This window comes from Aptenodytes patagonicus, chromosome 16 (assembly GCF_965638725.1).
Source record: "Aptenodytes patagonicus chromosome 16, bAptPat1.pri.cur, whole genome shotgun sequence".
Taxonomy (NCBI): Eukaryota; Metazoa; Chordata; class Aves; order Sphenisciformes; family Spheniscidae; genus Aptenodytes; species Aptenodytes patagonicus.
The window spans coordinates 3,739,497-3,763,264 of NC_134964.1; the positions used below are offsets into that span (position 1 = coordinate 3,739,497).

Sequence of the window (23,768 nt, forward strand, 5' to 3'; positions counted from 1 at the left end):
GGGCAGTGACCACTGCTTGGGGACTGGCTGGGCATCAGTCGGCAGGTGGTGAGCAATTGCATTGTGTATCACTTGCTTTGTATATTCTTCTTATTATTATTACTAGCAGTATTTTATTTCAATTATTAAACCGTCTTTATCTCAACCCACAAGTTTTCCCACTTTTACTCTTCCGATTCTCTCCCCCATCCCGGGGGGGGGGGGGGGGGGGGGAGTGATCGAGCTGCTGGGTGGCGCTCAGTTGCCGACTGAGGTTAAACCACGACAGTCATGATGCCTTAAAAAAGTTTAATAATTGTATTATTAATGCGCTGAAATCACTGCCTGTTCATATTGTCTCACCGTTTCCTTCATTTAGTTGTCTGTTCCCCCTTGAAATACAAGCTCTTTACAGAAGAGAGCATCTTTTCCAATCATTGTACAGCACCTTGGAAAATGAAAAGTTTTTCATAAATAGGGTTCCTAGATGTCACATGCGAGTGCAAGTAAGTTGATGTTTTCTCCAGAAACGTAAGTGAAAGTTTAAAATACAATAAACAACTTATTTGCTTATTACTTGGAATTTTAAAATCTGACAAAGATGTTGCCCTACAAGTAGCTTGGGACTTACATTTCTGCTTGTCATTTCTCCTCTATACTACTGTTGTAGAATCACAACATAATTTATGTTGAAAGAGACCTCTGGAGCTAGTCTGGTCCAACCTCTTGCTCAAAACAGGGTCAACTTCTAGCCTTATATCAAGGAGAGGACACCAGGAGTAAGGTCAGTTGCATGCAGCTTTGCAAGTTTGGTTCTGACTGTCAAGAGACTTTGATGTACTGTCTCGCATTGATGGCCCAAAGTTTACACAACTTTGTATGGAGGCTTTTCTTTGAACAGGTCTCTCACTATCTAGCAGGCACAAAGCCAACACTGCCTTACTTAACTCCCTCATTTGCCCCTTAAGGGCTGCATTCTTCAGCAGTCCTGACACGTAATATCGTTCTCTCAGTATTTCACTGTTCTACCATCCTCCCCCTTGAAGTCACAACACATCCTTTCCAGTGTCCACATTACCTAGAGTAAGAAAAGTCATTGTTCACCCCCTTTATTGGGCACATGTGGCATCCTTATGCATTTCCAGAGTTGATTTCTAATCTGAACACATTACATCTCTTCTAATACTAAGTATACACTCATGAAGGCTTACAGTATTAACTCTTGTCTTTATTTCTCTAATCTCTAAGCCTATGTTACGCTCTTATTTTCCAACATACATTGTCATCTGATTGTTTCATTTAGAGCAGTAAGGGCTTCTAGAACATGCCTTTATTCAAGGATTAAGTGTTTTAGAGCACACTGAATTAACATTACTACTTCCTGTGGACATCCGATACCACAATTTCTAGCTTGCCAAAGGAAAATAATAAAAATCCAGAGATTTGAGGGACTTTTCCAAGCTCCAAGACTGTGTTTAAGACCAGAATTTACTCACCCTCCTCTTCATTCTTTTGAAACCTACAATTTATCCTAATAAACAAGCTTTATTTTTCTTCAGCTCCTGGGCAGGTATCAGCTACACTCTGTGCACTCAGCACCATAATTGACTCATCTCATGGGCCACAACAGGCTAAAGCTTGGTCCTTGATATCACACAGAGAACAGGACAAGGGAACAACAGCACATGAAACATCTCCTTATGTATGTTCACCGCCATGCTTGTGACTGGCCACCTGCACACTCACACAATATAAGGTTGGTGGCCTCTCAGACACGCTAAAGGAGAAGTCTTCTGATTTCATCTAACGGATTTGGTTGAGTTCGCACAGGAAGGTGAGGTTAGAGCAGCACAATCCTCAAATCTATCAACTAAGAAGCTGTCTGAAGATAACAATGCATCTTCAGTCCTCTAGCTACATGAATTTAAATTTATTTCAGTTACATTATCCTTTTATTTACTAGATAAGTTTCCCTATCTCCCATTACTTTGTTTACACATCTACCACAACAGGGAAATTACTGGCATTATACATTCTGCCTAGGTTTCCTGCTCTTTGTAATTTGTATTACAAAGTAAATGCAGTTGTCTTAGAATTTCTTTAGTTACAAACAACTAAGCATTTGCTATTAATATTTGAAACTACTAAGTGTTGTTTTCCTGCAAAAAGAAGTATGGAATTAATGTATGTATTTTATTGGACTGTGTCCTTCTTCAAGATTTCACATGGGATTTGATTAACTGATTTTCTTTTCTGAAATAAAAGCAATATAGGTCATTTAAAGAACTTCTTTGCATGGACCAAAAGCGACGTTCACAAGAGAAGTACTCAGCTTACCAGGACAATTCACAGGGGAAACCATACCCCAGGAGAGTCCAGTATAAGACATCTTTGAGCACAGAATCGCCTTCTTGGTCTTTTGCTCAAGAGAGAAAGCGCCTTACCCAACCCTGCCTTAGAAACGCTACCTCAAACCTCAGCACCTACTTGGAGTATTAATAATATGCCACCCGCAACAGAGCATCTTGTTGGATCAGCTTTGAAGTCAATCAGAACAGTAACCTCTCATCTATCATAAAAGAACATGATGTCAGTCTTTAAAAGTCAATTCTAACATCAAAAACATTAGTTCACTTTCTTTTGCTTAAGTTAAAGTGCTTTTACCTCTAATTTAGCACATTTTCAATTCAGAGAAAATTGAAACAGGGTAGTCACTCACACTGCCTGAATTTTATTCAGAGTTTAGGAATATGGAGTTATTTTAAAATTCAAAAAAGCAGCTACCTCTTCTTGTAAAAAAAATACGCCCCTGAGACTCTGAGCCTGCCTTGTTTTTCCCCAAGTTATGCAGGCAAGATCATCTTGAAAGAGGAGTTGCGTGAAGACAGAGGAGTATGACAAAGCATCTTAACAGAAGATAATCTTACAGCGCTGAAGTCTTATGCTAATTTATCTTAGTTACAATATGAAAGTTACATACAAAAGTTTAAATTAAATTCGGCTGCATACTTAACTCCCCTAAATTATGGGCAGGAGTTCCTTAGGACGTTTGCTGACAGATACAAATCATGGAGAAGTTGAGCACAGACATTTAGAAGGAACTTTAGCACATGCTGAAGAGACAGAGTAAACGGATTTAGACACTGAACTGCAACAGAGAGATAAAATACAAATGATACTGAGAATTAAAAGAGAAGCGGAAACTAAAGAGCCGACACCTACGACAAGAAGGAAACAATTTTAAGAGACAGAAAACCTCTCTCCTTTGATACTAAAAGCCAATTAGAAATCCTCCCCCAGTTCCAGCAAGAATAAACGTTACCACTGTTTCCTCTGCTGCTTGTTTTTAAGGTATCGCTTCTACTTCAGCAGTGCTCCTGCCAAACTGCATACCCTACCTCAGCCAAATCTTTATCTCAGTTACGCGGATGGAAGGGGAAGTAACTCCATCCCGCCGAACCGTGCCCAACAGTAAAAATAAATCCTGCATCCAGCCCCGTCTGACCTGGCCGCCCCGGCCCAGGCACGGCTCACCCAGAGGCAGCCGCCCCGCAGCCCCAAGACCCGCCCAAGCTCGCGGGCTCCCCGCGGGCCGGCACCGCGGCTGGACCGACAGCAGCGCCCGCCGGCCCCTCACCGCCGCCATCAGCCCCTGCCCGGCCCCGGCCGCCCCTCGGGGCGCCCCGGGAGCCACCTCCCCCCCCCCGCCCTAGGCCCGGCCCGCCTCCGCCTCCCTTCGCCGCCGGACGCCCCCCTGCCTTCCTTCACTGCCCCGAGCCCCACGGAGACCGGCGGAGCCCGCCGGGCTCCCGCGCCTCACGCCGGGCGCTGCGGCGGCGCTTCCCGCCCCGGCGGGTGCGGCGAGGAGCGCGGGCGCTGCCCGGAGCGGGCCGAGGCGGCGCGGCGGGGCCCGCCCTGCCTCGCTTACCTTATCCGCGGCTCATGGCACTGCCCGGCGCGGCCCCGGCGTCCCCCGGCCCGCGCCACCAGCGCCGCGCCGGGCGGCGGCAGGGGGAGGAGAGGCGGCGGGGCTGTCCGGCGCCGCCAATCCGGGCCCCGCGGTGGGCCGGGCCTGCCGGAGCCGCCGCAGCGCCGGCCGGAGAGGCGGGGCGGGGCGCGGGCCCGCCGCGGGCGGTGTGAGGCGGGCCGCGGCCTGGCCGGGCGAAGAGGGCGCGGCGGGTGTGAGGGGACGGGGGCGGCTGGCGGGGCCGCGGCGCTCCGGGCGGGAGGGAGGGAGAGGCGGCCGGGGCCGAGGGGGTCGCCCGGGGCCGAGGGGGTCGCCCCGGGCCGAGGGGGTCGCCCCGGGAGGGAGGAATCGCCCCTTTCCCGCAGGCGGGCAGCCCGCTGCCAAAGTTTCAGGCAGCCGGTAAGAGGTGACGCAAGGAAACGCCTCCCCAAAACGAGGAGCCGCTCGGGGAAATAGTAAATGGCCAGCACAGGGGCTGTGAAATTACATCCTCTCCCGGTCGCTTGGAAAACGTCCGTCAATAACCGGTGCCCCGGTGGAAGCGAGGGTGGGTTCGGGAGGCCGGCGGCGGCGCGGGCCGTTCTCTGCCGCCCGTGTTGGCGTTAAACCACCTAATGCCTCGTTTCTGTGTTGACCACGTTAATAAGCAGCTGGTTCCGGGGAAACGCGGCGTTTGGTTGGGGTTTGTCTTACAAACTCTGTGTATTGGTTTTGCAGGCAAATGTTTGCTGCTGTCATCTCTGACTAAATTCTTCCATAGAAGGAGCTGCTGCCTGCAGGAAACGTATACGCAAGCGGACAAGATAAGGCTGTTTGGTTTGAAAACGTTATACAAATGGCCAAAAATTATCTACTGCCCAACCAACTAGGCAGTTATCCTGGGAAACATACCATGTCAGAGGTCATTTTATTTAGTCTTCGTATTTCCCAATTTGCAGCAGACTGAGGAAAAAAAAAGAATTCTCTGTCAAAAGGTTGTTTTCGCAATAATGGTCTCATGCAATAAATTACAGCCTTACCACTGCTTTTACCCTTCACTTAATTGCTCTTGCTTCTGAAGACAGTTAATAATGAGATTATAACATTTACACTGGGTCAGATTGATGTTGGCCTTAGCTACCCAGGTTTCTTTAGCTACCCCATGGATTAATTTGGCTCTGTGGATCCTCCTCACTTCTCTTTAACAATTCCAGTTCGAATTTAAACATGAAGAATCCTACAAGATCTTTCAGATTCTCTTTGTTTCATACCAGTGTTCAAATTTCTGATATTTTATGAGGTGAAAGTGAATTTATTTACTAGCCAACATTTAGTGGGATATGTGAGCAGAATTCAAGTTGCTCCAAACTAGCTAATGTGAAGAGTTAAATACACAATATTAATTTTCAAATAGTTTACTATCTTATCTACAGCTATAGCTCAGCCAAGGTTTAAGGTCCTATATAAAGGCATTATATATATGGTAGGTAGTAGGTTTTGCAGTCTAGTTCAAAAGTAGGTGCAGGTAGCACTCATCCTGCTTTTCTCTTTACATTTCAGGGACAATTCAGTGCTTGTGGAAGTGAATTATCGCCAGGCATCTTTAGGTTCTTCAAGGCTCTTAGTAGCTCTTTTTAAAACCAGGATTCCTGCATGTAACTGTAAAACCAGAGGTGACCGAGAGTGGTCAGCACCCGGCAAAATCTGCTTCAGTGAGGAAAGGCCTGAGCTCACCAAATGGAGGGCCAGATCCTTCAAGCTGTTGGATGTCCGAGCAGTAAACTCAGCAGTCTTAAGTCTCCCTGAGTTGAAGGAACCCAACAAAAGACTGCATTGTGTGAGCATCGCTGCATCACCTTTACTTACTCTGCAGTCTTTTTTTAATTAAAAAGACAACATTACATTTTAAATATATGTACAAGTGTATTCAATCATCTAGGATAGGTTTCTTTTCATAGCTGTCATCGTATATAGGCAGACCTTTGAATCATTATACAAAGCTGATGTTAATGTTTCCAAAGTCTGAAGATAAGATAGTGATTGTTTTCCTAACAATAGGCTTTCCCTGCAGGAACAGAGACTATGGCTGAAACTGTGACTGACGGGTTGGTTTTAGCTGTGTTAAACTATAAACAATTCACTAGAATTTCTGAAGCTTTTTCTGTCCTCTATTTGCACCTAGCTTAGGCAACACATGGCCTAAAAGGCCTGACCTCAAGAGAAGTATTTTTGCACCTGAAGTTAGGTGCTCAGCAGAGGCTTCTTCCACCGAGTGATACGTGCTGAGCAAAGGCTGGAGCCAGCCACTGGGAAAAACTAGGCTCAAGCTGTGTCTGGCCGGGTTACCTGCCTCTGAGCTTCATGGTGTATATGGCCTCTTGGGAGTCCCCTTCTAAAGGCAAGTCCCAGTCAGGTGGAAGAGGGAAAAAGGAAGAATCTCTGAATTTGTGAATCGTTCAGTGCTGTAAGAGTAAGTCCTTTTGTTGGATAATTTATCTTCCACCCATCCTACAAAAAGACAAGAGAATAAAGTAATGCTTATTTATTTTTAATATTTCAGTATCCTATGTATAAATATGCAGCCATTCTGAGAAACAACAGGCCTGCGGATTCTAGAAATAGGTATCTGTAGTCAGGAGCTGCTTTTGAAAAAAATTACTTTAATCTTTCGGAATATGTGAGGGAGATATTTAAATGCCTTTTAAAAGCAGTGCTTGAGCAGGCTGTAAAATAAGTAATATTTCTCTCCCAGAGCTACTGTGAGGCTCAGTTCATTTCTCTGTAATGCCCCCATCAGAATTTCACAGCTCAGGACAGTTTAAAGCTTGTACTTTTGTGAGAAAAGAACATTACATGAGACTTGGGTTTCCACATGGTTTTCACAAACCTCTCATTGCTGTCAGATCTCCTGGGGAAGACCCAAGAACTGCAGGACAGGCCTGCTCGCAATTTTATGCTGAGAAGCTTTAAAACAAATGAGGCAGCAGCTGTGCCTGACCGCGTGAATCTTGGCATATGTGGTTTTGTGTGTATGTGTGAGAACAGCTTTACTGTTCTTTTGTTTGTTTGCTATCTGTACAACATTAAACGCAGTGGAAGGAGTCTTAGCATGGAAAAAACAAACAAGCCCCCCAGCCCACTCAATGTGTACAGCAACCCAACAAGCACTCAAAAGGCCAAGGCTTCCCAGTGGGCTTCAGCTGGTTCTGACTATGGGTACGGAGGAGAGTATGAGCTTCCTGAATGCCACACTCCTTCCACAGTGCTTGTGTGGCTGTCTTCTGCTTGTCAAACACTGAAACGATAGCATCCTCATCACCTCCCAGCTCTTTCCCTGCCCAATGGCTTCACCGGAGCGAAGGGAGTATGAGCTTCACTTTGGACCTGAATTCTCCAAGTTGCAAATCTGCCCATCTTGGCCTCCAGCCCATCACTTCTCCCCACCACTGATCCCAGCCCCTGAGCAGCAGTGCTGCTGCCTGGTTTCTCACTGGCACAAAGGAGCACAGCCAGGTCGTGCCCTCCTCAGAGAGCCTCCCCAGCCAGCTCTCTGAGCCTAGCTCCAACTCTGCTTCTAAAATCTCCCTGGGACCTGCAGAAGCTCTGAGCTCTTGTTGCTTCCTGTGCTGAAGCACATTATTCTGTGGGGTTTTTTTGTATTGCTGCTTCATTTTTAAAGTTGAGCTGAGGATAGATCCTCTCCTCCTCATTTGTCCTTGTGATCTTCCTCTTTCCCTCTCTCTCTATTTTTTTTTTTAATTTATTAAAGGTTTCTAGATTGCCAAGTGTCTGTGGAGAAACAGCTCTGTACTGCTCCTCACATCAAGTCCTTGCACGCGCTCAGAGAAGACACACAGCCTGAGCCAGGGGAGGTTCTAACTTCCACCTATCTCCCTGCAACCATGGACTGATGTACCGGTAGCTTCTAGAGGCAACAGCATAGCCTCTCTCGTGGCTGCCAGGAGGTCAAGTGGATTCACAGAACAGTCTAAAACAAGGTCAGCAGGGCGTGCAGAGCTAGAACTGTGCTGCCAAGGTGACACCCAGAGACAGACCTGTTCCCAGGGGAGGTGCTTTGCAATGCAGCCTAGGTCAAACAGTTTGAATGCTGTGAATTTGCACTGGTGTCTCTCAGGCCTGAAAAACCTTGATGCTTCTCGCATCACAGGCTAATCTCACCCGTGACACTGAATCCAGATAGGGAAAATGGCTGGTGCATATCTACAGCAGTGGTGCCATCCATCTCTGGGGAAGAGGTGAGTTCATGTGCCATGCAGAATAGCCACGTGCAATGCTGCCAAAGTCACATGAAGGTTGCAAGAGCTGGTATCTGTATTTCAGTGTACCTGGCAAATGCACAAAACTCTAAAAGCCTGAAATTTGATCTGCACATGATGGAGAAGTCAATACTCCTCCCTCCACAGAGACCTTTGTGAGTTAGAATATATGCTGGCTGAGTGCTGGAGCACTTCAGAGTGCAACTGTGACAAAATACAAAGCTGGGGGAAGGTATGTGGGATACAGTGGCACTATTCTACATTTTGTCTGCGCAGGCATTACACCAGAAAACCTTGACAATAACATCAGATACTACAGACAATTTTCTATTAATCAGGAAAAGCAAAGCACAAAATAAACAGCAAGTGTCCTGACCTTTTAGCTGCCAAATCATTCACCTATTTTAAATCTACAAGTAAATTTAGTACTCCTGAAACAGAACAGCTGAAGCTACATATTTAAACCAGGCACATACATAGCAACTTTTCCACATGCACAGCTCTACCACAGGAACATTAACACCGGCCATCAGTACTCTTCTCCCCTTGCCTGGAGAGATGCTAAGGTTCAACTCTCATGTGCTTAATATAAATGGTTAGTAAAGAAAAAAGAGCATTGACTACAGATTAGAAACAAACAGCAACCTTCAGATCCAGAACTCCAAACCAACTGTCCAATACTCAGGAGGAGTTAGGTCCATAGTGTTTTAGGGGGTGGGGGTAGGGGGGAAGCAGAATGTACGGTCAGGTCATCTATGATGATTTTATTGTCCCTTGTCTTCACAGGGAAAGTCAGAAAAATTAATCTGAATCAATGACAAGTGTGACTTGAAAGTGGTTACTGAAGTTACAGTGGAGTCCTGCATGAGTGCTGCTACCCAGAATTAAAGTGGCCTTCATTTGATTTAGGTTTCTTCAGTTTCAGAGTGAAGGACACTAAATCAGATTAATGCTACTTAATGCTGAATATGAATATCTGCATAGGGTTTATTAGAATTTAACTAATCTACCTTAAAAGATAATTCAGGTAAGGTTTCCTGAGTGTCCCCTTTGAGGAAAGACTCAGGTCAACAGACTTAATGGGAATTGTTCCTGGATCATGCTGGCGTGAGGTCAAAACATCAACACCATCATAAAAATAGCGTCATCTTGCTCAGGTGTCTTTATTCTGAAAGCATTAACATCTGATCTGGAGCTGAATGTATACCTAGTAAAATGGAATCAGAAATTGCAGCAGGAAATGAATTCTTAGTTACCAAAGAGGGATAAAACACTGAAGAGACTTTGGTTTCTCCAGCTGAGATGGAGAACTGGCATAGATGGACCCCTGGGCAGGGAGGGCGTTTCCCATGTTCTGAAGGTGTTAACAACATGCATTGTTTTCATAAGGCTGATATCGTTTAGGCTGTTGTGCATATCTAGACAGTGCAATTTCAAACCTGAATGTTGCTAGAACCTTCATTTACATGAACTTTGCCAAGGTGTCAGGAACTGCAATCTCTGCGGCAGTGATTAGTAACCTTTAACTGAGCAGTAGAATCATTGTGGCCCATATTCGCATATCATAGAATAAACCCAAATGTCTATGCCAGTCAGTCCAGCATTTTGGAATAAAATAGGGGCAAGGTCTTCTTTTAAATGGGGCAAGTCAGACACTGAGCTTTGCTGAGGAGGCTGGGCTTAAACAATGAGAACACAAAGGTGCAGTTAAACCCCGGAACAAACAAGAGCACAGCTTTGAAAGCAAACACAGGACTGATATTTTCCCATGTTAAAGAACTGCCTCTGACAGAGCATTCAGTACTTGTCCATTCATAGAAAATAATCACAGCCAAGACTCAATCCTTCCCTTCTCTCCCTACAACCAGACACCAGTGACAGCTCCGTCCTGGCCCATTTCTCTAGCAGATTTGGACCCAGCCTCTGAAGCCAAATGTTCCCAGTGCCTCCACAACTGAATTCTTGTTCAGGACTTCGCATTCTCCTTCTCTCCAATAATATTAACGGTACACCACTTTAGGATGAAGACCTCAGCAGAGAGACATATTAAATAACATCTCACTGTGCTCAGGTGGCTAAATAGGGAATCTGTGCTCCTTAGACTACCTATTATAGGCAATGAAAAGGGACAGGCACCTCCAAAGGGCAGTTCAGAACAGGACTCTCAGTGACTGTACTAGAGAGCAGAGTAGCCTCCTAGCTCAGACATCCAAGGCAGATGTCTAATGCGAGGCACTGAGAACACTCCGCTCAGCTTCACTTTGTAATTTTAGTGACCTGGTGCAAAATCCTGCCTCCAAACCTGCCCAGCTGCCCTGACCCTTCTGCTCAGCTTCCACAGCCATCTTACATTGCTTCCTAATGCAAATAGCATCACACTGTGCAGCAACATCTGGCTCCATATGACCTTGGGGTTTTTTTTCATGTAGAGGAGCTGTTCCCTGTTTTCAAGAGTGAGTCATGTCTCGTTCAGAGTATCATTAAATCTTTCAATTAAACATTGGTCAGTAATCTATCCAACCAGAATGCCCGACTCAAAATTTCAAGTGCTGATAGATAATGTAATATATTTTTCACATTATTCCAGTGAGATATACTAAGGAATCTGTAAGTACATGCACAGTCTGCTCTGGGGAAAAAAGTAAACTAAACACAGTCATATCTTAAGCTTTAGAACGTCAAATCCAGATTCCAGACAATATTAAAACCTTCCAGATTTGAGTGAAACTCACCAGTCAGTGCTGCCTTCTACTGCATTTAGACAGAGAATTAATCTTGATATTCAAAGCCTTCCAAAACTTATATGTTTTAAAAATAGCAAAATGTATTTCTTTTGAAGTATGGGCTTGTTACAGCTATTTAGGAACCTCTCACTGAACTCAGATGGATCTTGAACCTCCCCTGGGGATGGTTTAGATGTCGGTGTTCATTCACTAACAGATTGGAAACTGTCCAGGACAATATTGCAAGAAAACACACACCGTGTGTTTTCTTGCAAAAACAGGATTTTCTGTGCAGTTCTCTACAAATAAATCCAAGGTTAAATATGATGAGTAGGGCAAGGAAGGCAGAGAAATTCAACCCAGTATTAGCAATGCATACTGCTCACTGGTCAACAGGGTATTTCTCTCTAGGGACAAGGGGAGCATATAGTAAAAACTTCACTTGGGCAGCGAGAGTCTCATCTCGCCCCAATTCCATCACATATTCCTGTTTCTCGCCACTGACAGTAAGTGTGCGAAGGTCTTGCTCTTCATCAGCACAAAGACACACGCTGAATATCTAACCCTAATGCCATCCAGACACAGGGTTCAGGCAAAAGCTTATGACACCAACAGGTTTAATGTTGCCTTTCATTGGGTGTTCTTTTGTATAAGAAACAAACAAGCTCTCGTACAGAAGCAGGCAGCTGAAACTGGAACAGCCACCCTAAGAAAGAAGGCAAAAGGGCAAACCTGGAGGAGAAGCTAATGTATTCAAGGTTTCTCCCGACTGAAATGTTGGGCTTTGAAGATGCAGGGAGGAGGGCAGTGCTTGGAGCAGCTGTGTGCTCCTATGGTCTGACAGGAGCAGCCTTCTCTCAAAACCAGACAGAACCAGATAAACTCTACAAGAAAGACCTTGAGAAAAAAAGCTGGTGAAGTGCTTCTGGATAAAGTGCTGGCTGAAAGGATTGAAATTGGGTGCAGAGGAAGCGTCTCCTATTGTCTGATTCCTCTTCTGTCCAAGGAAACAGAATTTTGTACTTTCTTTGTAAATAAAAGGGCTTCATCAAAGTACCTGAGTGATCAATTTTGCCTGCTATTAGAAACAATCTGCTGGGCCTAAAACCATCTAAGTGCTTTGGTCAAAGACAGGGAATGAAAGCTCCATTCATTTCCTCATGGGAAGGCAACAACTTCATCCCTTTGACTGCAGCTGCACAGAGCTTGAAAAGTCAAGGATGCATGAAGCGTGATTGCTCTGACTTACGAAGTGCAGAACAGGGGACACGTGCTGTGGGTGTGATGACTGCTGACACTCCTTTGCCCTCAACCTTGTCTTTCACTGACACACGTACAAAGTGGGTGTAAAGTAGTTACCAAGTCAAACTAGTGATTTTGCCCCGGTGGAAACGACTCTGGAAGACACAGCAATTAGGAGAATCAGTTGGTGTGAGCACACAGCCCTGTCCATGTTTGTATGCAATGAAGAAAACACAGATGTGACCTTTGTCAGCCAGTCAGTGCACTAATTTGTGTGTCAGAGATAATAACTGCTAAACATGAAAATCTGACCTATGTATGCTACAGAAGAGGAAAAGGCAGCAATTTATTTAAGTCTCTATTATACTATTAATGATTATAAGCTGAAAAACGTAGACCATAATGCAGGAAACTTGTAATTAAAAAGCAGCAACTATAATTTTCTCCTTGTAGGAGACATTAGTCAGGTCCGCTTTCCACAGTCTCATTCGGTATACATGTAGGACTGTGTGATTCATCCTGGAACAGTCAGAAAGAAATCAAGTCAGTGAGAAAAGATCAGCTTCAGGGGAAAAAAAAAGAAAATGAAAGGAAAAGGAAATAAAGATAGTTAAAGAAAAGCCTTTCAGTTTTTCTTGTTTGACGAAGCACAGGTGTGTGTCAGGGTTGTTTTCTAATAGGGCAGCCTTGCCTCCCTCCAGCAATGACTAAACTGGATTTAAGCAGCGTACACAATGTTCTGAGGTTTCAGGGCTGAGCCAGCTAATACTTTCAGTCATGCTGAACATACCATCCTTCTGTAGAGATCAACTAGTCCCCGAGGTCCCTGGGAGGAACATGAATCTCTCTTCATAAGTCTGCATATTTCCCCTCTCTGCTCCCTTAAGGTCTCTGACATCCAGCCGGGGGGGGGGGAGGAGCAGATTGTCTGGAAGCTGTTACAGGCTCAGCACCCACAGGTGGAACCAGTTTTTCAAGAGTGCCAACGCACGTAAGTACATTTAAATTTGCTCTTCCAGCCCTGAGGAATACCCTGAGTCAGGGCTGAGCTCTGTTCACCAAATTTGTCTGGAAATTGCAGCCAGGGAGGTAGTTCACTCCTGTTCTCTTTGTCTATATGCAGGCACTTCCAGGAGTCCAGGGCAGTGCAAAATGCTGAATTCTTATCTGGAGGCCACAGCTCAAGTGGCAGTGGCCACATGTGGTGACAGTTTTAGGAGTATCAGGCACAGCAGGTCCAACTTGCTTGTGAGAAGTGTTGTCATTAATGGCCAAAGTAACTGAAGCAATACAGGCCATCTAGCCCCGATCACCTGACCGGGTGAACTGGGCACAATCAGTGGCTAGAAAATTTTTTCTGGCATTTTGCATGTAAGGACTGCTTTTAGACATACTTGGCTTTACCTGATTTCAGCTCTGCTGTGGATCACACTGCAGAATCACAGCTCATCTCCAGCCACCTCTGAGCTTTTACCTCATAACAGCTTTTACAGCTTTTGGCATTTCTAAATAAGAAAGTCATGCTCTTTAAAGCTCCTGTTCCTTTAATGATCATGAAGTTGAAACAAAAAATATAAAAAACAACTCAAACAGTAATAAAATCAAAACTAAGTTTTCCATTATGGAGACTTTGTGAGATTTTCATTATTACTGTGCTTTAAATAATTTAAAATTATTCAAAAGCAATCTATATTTCTTATTGACAATCTCATGTTAATTTAATAACCTGCGTGGCTGTAATTTTCATTAATTGACTTACACTGTGACCGCATCTTAATACACTTGACAATTTTTTCTTCCATTAGGCTCTCACAGTCTATTATCAAGCAGGGATGCCAAGTTCACCCCTTCCAATAATACCATGACTCAGCCCACTTAAGACAAAGCCTTCATCTCTGTCCCATTGATGTCAACCTCTCTGTCCCCTCCACTCCTGAGGACAGACCAGCAGCTCTCATTTTCACTGCCTTGGAAGCACTTATCCTCAAACAGAGCAGAGCTCCCTAAGGAAAAGCTGGGGCTGGAAAGTGGTGATTGCATTTGGGGGAGGACACATTTCCGCAACTTACTGCTGGTTGGAGCCCGAACTACCCCAGAAGGTCCCACTAGGAAGCAGCCTGGGTGGATGGTGAGAGCCACAGGGGAGTTCAGACATTTGGCATGGATTAGTTCCACAGTAGTCGGCCAGGGACATCAGTTCGGCAGCTCTGAACAAGAGACAAAGTTCACAGGCAAGACTTTTCTGCCCTTGTAGCACTGTCTCACTGATTTGCAAAGGGAAACTGTGTCAGTTGCAGTGGAGACTTGGCTCTGCGTGTAGTTAAAAAATGAATAAACAATAAGCCAGTGCAGAGGATTTAAAGCCAAGATCTCCCTATGCAAGTGTTGATAGGGCTTGTGGAAACAGGCTATTTCAGCAGTCACGGTTCCTCTGCAAGCACTGAACAGGGCTTGGATTATGCCAGCTAAATAACAGTGTAATACGATGTTTTCTTTTGAAGACGCACACTCCCAGTGTCAATATCATAGTCTGTTAGAGCAGCTGTATGTCAGACAGGCTCCTCAGTGCCTCATGACTACATGTTCCCGTACAGCACTAACGCACTGACAGCAGCAGTTGAAATGAACCTATTGTCTTCTTGGATCAATGGTGCTGTTACCTGCAAAAGTGCTTTTTATTAACAGGTATATTTTCTACTTCTCCTAGCGGTCACAGGACTACTATAAACACATGAAAGTTTGGGACAAGCCACCTCCACAGCACTGATTCTGCCGCAGCACATTCCCCAGAGCATCGCCAACACCATGAAGTGTGGAGCCGTTAAGGTGACTGTACTGATGGGTTGTTTCTTCCCAAACCTTCCACAGTCTGGGGGAATTCTCTCCCCCAGCCCTGCTCACTCCCCTCTGTCTTTCCCTTAATCTTCTTTTCACTTTCTTTCTTCCCTGTAATAAGCCTTCATTCTAAGATCTCCTTTTATCTCCCGAGTAAAACATTAAAAGAAAAAGACAATTACAGAAAAATCAGGGCAGTAACCAGAGGACGGTGAACTGTCACACTGGTCACTCCTGGGTTTTGTTCAGTGAAAAAGTTGTCACATTTTCATTGCCCAAAAGGAGGCCCTGATTTCATCTAGCACTCTTATACATTCAAGATTACACAGAAATACATTACTAATCTATTAATTTCAGAGCCAGATTCTATCTTTACCGTAAGTTATAGTTTATTTGTGGAACTGCTCCTCAAACAATACCTTTTGGATCTGAATTCCTTGGGAATGTGGTCAGACCCAGGATGCTGTGTGAGGTCCATTTCTAGCAATCACCGTTACAGCTTCACACACAGTTCAATGCTACTGCAGATCCCAGGTTGATCGGGGCATATTCTTAATGCCTTTGCAGTGGCTGCCTAGACCTTTGCTGATTTGTGCTAAATCTTTCATTTCAGTTTCATGCTGTTATTCTGTTTGTCTGTCATCAGACTTTGCAGGTGACTCCCTCCCTGAGGAAACCGTGATTTCTTTTGCTATTAAATTTAAAACTTTTAACTACAGGGATTATTTCCTGCAATGGTGAGAATTTTTTCAGCCTTCCCACTCAGCACGTCTGTGGCTGGTGAGAAAACAAATTACCTGTATAAATATAAATGCTTGCATTTAATTGAAGCTTCCCATGCAAGCCACATTCTTATGATTGCTAGACTCGCTAAGCTTTTTTTAATGGGAACACCTGTGATTTAGAGTGGAGCATTTCAAAGCATGAAGACAATAAGACCCGTTCTTTGTGATTCTTTAGATGTGACAACTTGCTTATTACCTCCCAAATAACAGTAAAAGTGATGTTTATTCTGTTTTCACCAGTCTATTCAGAAAAGCCTTGAAATTCTAAATAACAAAATGTGCTAGCATTTTAAATCTGTACTGATACTTTATTACTTTCAGTTTGATTTCTAGTTTAATTGGTGTATTTTTTTTTTTCATTTGAAACCTCTGTTTTTCCTCAAAGTTTGTTTCCTTTCCCTTTTATCTGTCCTCTCCCTCACAACAGAACGGCTGTAGCCAGTCTGATAGCATTACTTCCCCTGCCCCTAAAAGCCGGGGGCTTACGATGCAAGACAGCTTAGTGATGAATTGCACCATTAAGAACTTGAACTGAACCAGGCTCACAAAGAAGCAGTTAGAACAAGCACATAACGCCCCAGAAAAGTAAATAAACTTTGGGGTTTATTCACCCACCGATGAACAGGATGTTTACTCTGCACAGAAGTAGTGCCCCAGCATTTACAAACAATTCACTAACCTATGCGAGAGAGAAAGAAGTCGCGGTTGGTAGGTTTACACTGCGTTTTGAAAGCTGTTCTTTAAGAGTGGCAGAGGTCCAGATGAAGAGATCATACCACTGCGGGAATAAAAGTCATAAGGCTCGGTTTACTCGATGCATGTAGACGTAAAAAAGTTAGAACCTGGCCTAGAAGCCAGGGCCGGACCTGCAGCCCTCCCCGCACACTAGCACCCTGCTTAATCCGCCTGAGCCCCTTCCAGCCTGAGCCAGGCAGCCCTCGGGCACCGCGGGCTGCGCCGGCTGCCCTGTCCCGGGCAGGGACCACCCCGGGGGCAGGAGGGACCCGTCACCACCCGGGTCGCCCTGCGGGACGCTTGCCACCAGGGGTCAGCACCGGATCAACGCCGGAGGCTGTCGGGTGCTGCTGGACGGAGCAGCAAGGAGGCAGCAGAGGAGAGGGGGCTCAGCACGGCGCCGGGGCGAGGTCCCTCTGGCCCTGGACACAGGTGACACTGAAGGAGTAACAGACAGACGGCTGTACTGCGCACTCCGTGGCCCTGTCAGGTAGTTTCCAGCACGAACCAGACAGCACATCATCATAGATTCTTCCACGAAAGGGAACACAGAAGTATACTTACATTAGACAAGAAAATAAGCAGCTGCTAGCTTGCTGGAAATGAAAAAAATTAAGTGGCAAGGAAGAAGAGTCTGTTGATTTCAAGCATTTCTGTATCTCACCCCTAAAGCCTCTGCGCTGCAACTGTAAAAATACCATAACGTTAACCAAGCAAGGCAGTGGGGTGGGTAAGCCTCCTTCTGAACATGCTTAGTGCAAGCAGGATGCGGCGCTGTCAGTGGAACTGCTCAGACAAGGCATGCCACAAACGGCCTGAGGATGTTCCATCCCTTTTGTCTTCTCAAAAAGTAAATATTTAGCAACACACCTCATTTTATATTTGCTGAGCTCAACTTGGTGACAACATAGAAACCTGAATTTTTTTTTTGGTTGCTTTTCAATAACATATTGTTTGAGCTCTAATCTGAGCCTTAATCTGTTTCAGTAACAGATTCAAGACTTATTTCCCAAATGTTTCCAATGGGACAATGAGGCTTGTTTGGCATCCAGAAGACATGCTCATAACAGGACATTTGGACTCCTTGTGTAGCTGTTTATTTCATGGGCCCATTAACCTTGTCTTCACCGGACATGTATGCTGATCTAATGTCCCATATTTTAAAATATTTTTGGTATATCTGTAAGACAAAACAGAAGTGCTCAAAGCAGTGCACAGCACTCTAAGGAGTGGACAGTTCAGATATGTTTCAGTAGGGCAAACAACTTTTATTACAGGCTAAATCCAAAATAGTTTAGGATTATTCCAGCCAAGAGACAAGCTGAAATAGATCAATGAATTGTCCCACTGCTCCTCCATCATGCCCAGACAACATTCTGAAACTTCCCAGAAACCAGTGCTTTCCTGAGCTGTGCCAGGGACTGTGGAAAGGCTTGTGGAGCAACTTTTACCTTTGTAATTTAGCAAAGGACTCGTGAACGCAAGCACTCCCAAGCTCAACTCTTAAATCAATTTAATGCATTTACCTGCTGCTAAACTGGCTCATGACAACAGATCTAAGTGCCTGGAATCACTTGTTGCAGAGATGACATCTTCCATATGTAAATTGATACAATGTATCTATATGGTTCATCACTAATAAAAAATTTTACAGTTACAATTTTACATTTGCAAGTGGTCACTAATATAAACATGCAAGATCCAGTGCAAAGTTCAATTCAGAGTTTTCTTTATTAAAATACCTTTTCACATTCCTTATACTAACGCATTGTATGGACACTCATGGGATGCTAGAATGAACATTTCTCAACAGAAGAGTGCTATGAAGTCAGTCATTTGTGAAAGGCTTTTGATAACAAACAACATTTGCATAGGGAACAATAAATTAGAGATATTAGCCAGTAACTGGAGCTTGAAAATTTAAATGTTTGGAATGAGGATGTAAAATCCTTTTGTACTTCTTGCTGGTTTTGCACCTTTGATGCAATGCTTAAAGCAGTAACTATATATGTATATACAAATCCATGTCCTCTCTTTCACTGTTTTCTAATTAAAACAAGAACCTTCTTACCTGTGGCCCAGATCGTGTAGTACTTTAATCTGCAGTAAGAAAAGGAGAGCAATTGCAGTGTCAAAGACCAGCTGGTTAAGGGGTTGGGGACAGTACTTTTTCTGTTTTGCTTTGCATTCTTTTTTTTTAAATTAATGCAACTGAGATAAACATGGGCTGCAAAGATTAGATCCAGGTCCAAACTGGATCCATGTTAGTGGTTTATCATACTATAGAGAAAAAGGATAGGCATGGAGTTCCATACTGGACAAACTGGACACAAGTACAACTTCAGATCTCTCCTAAAATCAAAGGAATAAGGATTATACATAACAGGATTTTCAGGTACAAACTCACTGACCTGGGTGTAGTATATCCACCCACTCAAGACCTATATTTTGCATCATCCAAAATAACTGTGATGGGCAATCATTCTTTGAAGAACCATCACACCAAATTAACCAACAAGCATTAGAACTTTTAAAGGGGAAAAGCAATTTAGCGAAGAATAAAGAATATTTGTGCCTCTACTGATAGAAGCACTTGGTAAAGTACTGAATCTCTGAACAGTTATTCAAGTTTTTAGAGAGCCCAGAGCTCGCTTTTCCATTAGGCCCTCATTGCAGTGTAGTGTCCAAGTGAGCTATAAATTAGCTGGCCCTAAGACTGGTAGCAGTCCAGCTGCTGCGGCACAGCGAGTTCAGCACAAGCTGCAAGATCATGTCAAAGTACATAGCATGGCTGGCCAAGCTGCGCTGAGCTCTGATCTGCCACAGTAGAGTGTTACTGATAACCAAGTTAGCTAGTTTAAAGCAAGCTTAGATATTTCTACATCCTACTAGCATCACAGTAGTTACTGCACTGTAGAAATGTACTTCCTCAGCTGTAGCTTCCCCTTTTATTTCCTCAGAGCATGATGAATTGGAGGCTAGAAAGGCAAAATTGCATTAGCAGGAGAAATTAAAGATGGGAACCTAGGTCAGTGGTTTCTAGAGCCACTTTCCTATGAGAATTTTTGTTCGTAATTTTTTCCATTAAATGCTTTAGGAATATCTCTATTGTTCCCCCTGAGGAAACAAGCTTTGAAAAGAGCCTGGCAAACTCATAAATAAGTGCTGCAGAGCTTTTGAAACATTTGCAACATCTTCCATCTTGGCTTGTTTTCTTCTCCCAGCTGATGTTTGAGATGACTGTTCTAAGTAGCATCAGGATGCCCTTGTATTCTCTGTTGGCAACAAGACCAAAAAAGAAAAAAAAAAGGTATGAATATAAATGTCCCCCTGCTCTCTCCTGTCCTTTTTGATCAATACAAAAACTTTAAATATAGTAACATATTCCTTAGAGCACTGTACAATGAGCTAATAAATACTCACAGTTCCCTGGGGAGATATTAGTATTATCTTCATCAGATAAAAAAGCAAATAAGACAGTGGAAGATTTAGGTTAACAATTACAGGCTAGACTGCAATACTGTTAATCACCAACATCTGCAACTGGGCGCTTACTGATAGAAGTTGGATTCTTATGGGAACTGGCACTCAACGAATCTGAAGGTCAGATCCCTTATTTACTGGTAGATGCCCAGTTGCCACAACTAGGCCCCCATCTTCAGTCCCACAAGAATGAAAACCTTTTCCTAAGAAGCGCTTGGGTATCTCAACAGTGACCAATGCAGTGTTCAATTTTTAGACAACATGTTTCTACAAGAGTCTGCTCCTTTGAATAAGTTATCTTCAGCACACAGCAGGGACATCATAGAAACCTGGCACTGAGAACCACAAAAGGCAGCGTGCAGATAGAGGAGTCCTCTATGTTAGGGGAAAGGGAAAGGGCAAAGAGAGATCCCAAACTTCATTGTCTTTACATTATATGACAGAAATAATTCTGTCCACTGAGGATTCACAACTGTCAAGTCTTTCCTGACATCAGTTGCCAAAGCAAGTCTTCCTCCAACAAATACCTGCTAAGAGTACATGGTGGCCTCTAACCTAATAGTTTAGTCTGTCAGCACTGAGGCGCCTAATTCCTTTTGTGGACTTACCCCCAAAGGATTTGCCCCATGAGTCAGAGGCAGGAATTCCTGGTTTATAATTCAATGTTTATTTCAGAGTATCACCTTGTTTTTCATATCCTGACTGCCTGAAATCCCCCCCCAATTTTAAATGGACACATCCTTCATCTTCATTTCCTGTCTGAAACTATTGTGCCATGTCACTGTGCACAGTTAAGCACATGCCAGCTCCCCCTTTGGAGCTGGCTATGTTGTGCTGGCGGTGGGAAGCAATTCCCTTACCACTGAAAATTTACAAAATACTTTTGGGATCACTTGAGTAAGATGAGAAAATAGCTGAAAAAAACCCCAGAAATTTCTCTGAATAAATTTAAATTGTACAGTTTTCTGTCTCAGAGGGTACATTCTGAGGTTGAACAAATAGGCAGCTAAAAGTACACTATGTCCTGACTGAGGCTGCCAGTCCTCATGTACCCCTAGGACAGAATCAAACAAACAAACAAACACACACATGTAAGAGGTAATAGGGGAGGAGGAGATATGAAGTCAGAATGTACTGCTGAGGTAAATTTGACACAATACCAATTAGTGTTTGGCGAAGTGGCTATCTCATTGTTAAGATATTTCCTTCAATATGTTTTCAGAAACTGGGACCATTAAATAACTTAGAAAGATTGCCAGCTCTGATTTCAGGAAGGAAACCTCCTCCCAGTTCCTCTCTAAGTAATTCATTTCTTTTGCAAATACTTCCTATGGATGGCATTTAAGATACAAATTTCTGAAAGAGGAGAAAGAGAGAAGCAACCCCCAACCCAAAACTTTAGGTTCATTTCTAAATGACCTAAAAGTCCAAGACATTCAGATTCAAGGTACCCTGGACTGCTAATCAGTCAGAACCTGTACTGCAACTGGGCCTTTATACAATTCAAATAATTCAAACTTTAACTTATTGTTTTTCTAATGCACCACCTTTCTTGACATAATACAAACACTTTCAATGCCTCTGTGTAACACACTTATTGTCAGTACACAGTGTTTACTAAAGCCCTGAGCTCAATTTTGCAATGGTCTCTCAGTGAAGATGAAGGAAAGTGCCTAAATTTTCTTGCTGGATTATATTTATTCTGACAGAAACTATGTAGGGGCAAATGCACAAGAGCAGGGCTAGCACTCGTTAAAATTATTTGCTTCATCTTTCTTTTCCACAGTGCAGTACTCTGTTTTGCCTGTGGCTTCTGGAAGATCAATGCAGAACTGAATAAGTTAACAGAGTTTATCTGAGGTGGAACTCACATTGTTATTTGAATTTAGAGAGTGAAAAGGACAGCAGGATCTGATGTCGAGTCTTCACCACCATTACTGAAACAAAAAGGTTGCATGTCCTCCTGTCTCTGAAAACATAGCTCTTAGAAAAAACACTACTCTCTCTGCTGTGGTGCCCTTTGTCCCACACTTCTGGAATACCTATTACTTCCTGAAGAGAGTCAAATTCTACAAGTTTTTTGACAGGTCACTACAGCTAAGTAATCCATCTGGCATTTCATGTGATTAAGATGCCAGCTGACCAGCCTAGCTCCTGAAGGCCTCCTTTCACTCACAAATTAAGGGAGTAGCAGATCGAAAGCAACTTCACCTCTGAGCCAAATACTTCATTTGGCTATAAAGAAGCAGAACAGCTGGGGAGGAAGTTTAAGCCACTTGATCACTTTATAAGGAGCATTTTCCTTTTCATGAGTAGGATCAACAACTCCTCATTTGGACCTAACCACCGAGGTATATCCCAGTTAAGCATTGTGTGAAAATGAGCTACAGAAAAAAACAGTTGCAAGAAAATAATGATAGAAAGCACCTTAGTAGCTCCCTGCCTCTCCTGTACTCATCTATGTTGCCTGAAAAGTGTTCAGAGGCAAATAGGGGGGGATAGAAAATCTATTAAAAAATTTATCTGTCCAGTCCAACTTTAGGTCACTTATCTGGAGAGTTAAAAAGAGGGATGGTGCTGCTTTTTGTCACTGGCTTTATTGGGAATAGAAGTGGGAATTTAAGAAGCAGAATATGGGGGTCTGTTTTTTTGCTATGTCCTTTAAAGCTAATAATTTAAAAAAATAGTTACTATGTTAAGTACATGAACAGTATCTAAGGAGGGGACAATGTCACAGACATGAACTGAGTAAGGCTACTTCTAGGAAAACTCAAGATGTGCGAGTGTTATAAAGCTGACTTTTCTTTGGGCTGTTTCTGAAAAGTTACAGAGTAACTAGTTTTATTACTCTCCTACTGTTAACAGGAGTTTGTACAGACAACACAAAAAAACCACTGCCCTCAGCTGACACTTTTCTCCTTGAATCTAACGTTACTTCATAGATTGTCTGGTTTAGCAAGCTTTAACAGCCCAATTAATTATGATGAAAGTGATTTACATGGAGTAGTCAGTGTATTTTCACTGAAGTAGCCTCATTATACTGCCATGGAGAGATTTTTTACTCACTTTTGGCCACAGGCAAAGAAAACAAAAAAACTTCATAAAATTTTAGTCTTTCATCCAATGTCCATCATAAATTATGTAGGGCGTGGAAAAAAAAGACAAAAACTCCCTGAGCTTACACCCGATGTCTATCACAGCCTCTCTCGACCATTTTTCCTTCTGTGTCACGCAGGGACAAACTTTCTTCTGCGTGACTCTCCAAGGAATGCCTGGTATAACCCAGAGAAGGGTTCAGCTCAATTTATTTTTAGAAAATTGAAAGCAAAGAATAAAAACAAACCTTTAAACTAAGAGAGACAATGATACTATAAACCCTACTGGCCTGTTAATATATGTCTGTTTATTGTAACACAATCTGTGACCTTCAGTGCACTGCCAGTGTCTGTAAATAATACAATGGGCTGCTTTTTTATCCCATGGGGATGTGAGTGCTGATGGAGCCTTTCAAAACTCAAATGGATGCCATAAGCTGACGTAGACTGTGCTATTGTGATTCTTATTTATGAGTCTCTCTCTCTCTCCCTCTCTCTCTCTTTAAGTACAAGTTCCAAAGTCACAAAGTGGATGGCAGAAAAGACACCCGGTCTGCATGGTTTGAGGTTGGATTAGATAGCTTATATAACATTCATAAAAGTACTTCTGAAATGTAAGTTCCCTGCCTCTTAAATCTCTTGAGAGCAGAGTAACAGCTCATTCAAGA

The 23,768-nt window shown here is 43.5% G+C and overlaps 2 protein-coding genes across 9 annotated transcripts in view; both read right to left on the bottom strand.

The window, feature by feature from the left end:
* Positions 1-3,989, bottom strand: part of TEX2 (testis expressed 2) — a 58,566-nt gene extending 54,577 nt beyond the window's left edge. The window contains exons 1-2 of one of the 5 annotated variants that reach the window (XM_076353842.1): positions 3,908-3,972; positions 343-427 (exon numbers count right to left, since the gene is read on the bottom strand). In XM_076353842.1, the coding sequence (XP_076209957.1) occupies positions 343-354 (12 nt within the window). In that variant the 5' untranslated portion in view covers positions 355-427; positions 3,908-3,972. The other 4 variants (XM_076353843.1, XM_076353847.1, XM_076353849.1 and 1 more) reach the window with 4 other exon arrangements.
* A 15,692-nt stretch (positions 3,990-19,681) lies between these two features.
* PECAM1 (platelet and endothelial cell adhesion molecule 1) overlaps positions 19,682-23,768 on the bottom strand; it is a 32,076-nt gene continuing 27,989 nt past the window's right edge. For all 4 annotated transcript variants that reach the window (XM_076354081.1, XM_076354079.1, XM_076354082.1 and 1 more), the window contains one exon: positions 19,682-19,797. In XM_076354081.1, coding sequence (XP_076210196.1) covers positions 19,768-19,797 — 30 coding nt within the window. In that variant the 3' untranslated portion in view covers positions 19,682-19,767. The remainder of the gene's footprint in view (positions 19,798-23,768) is intronic.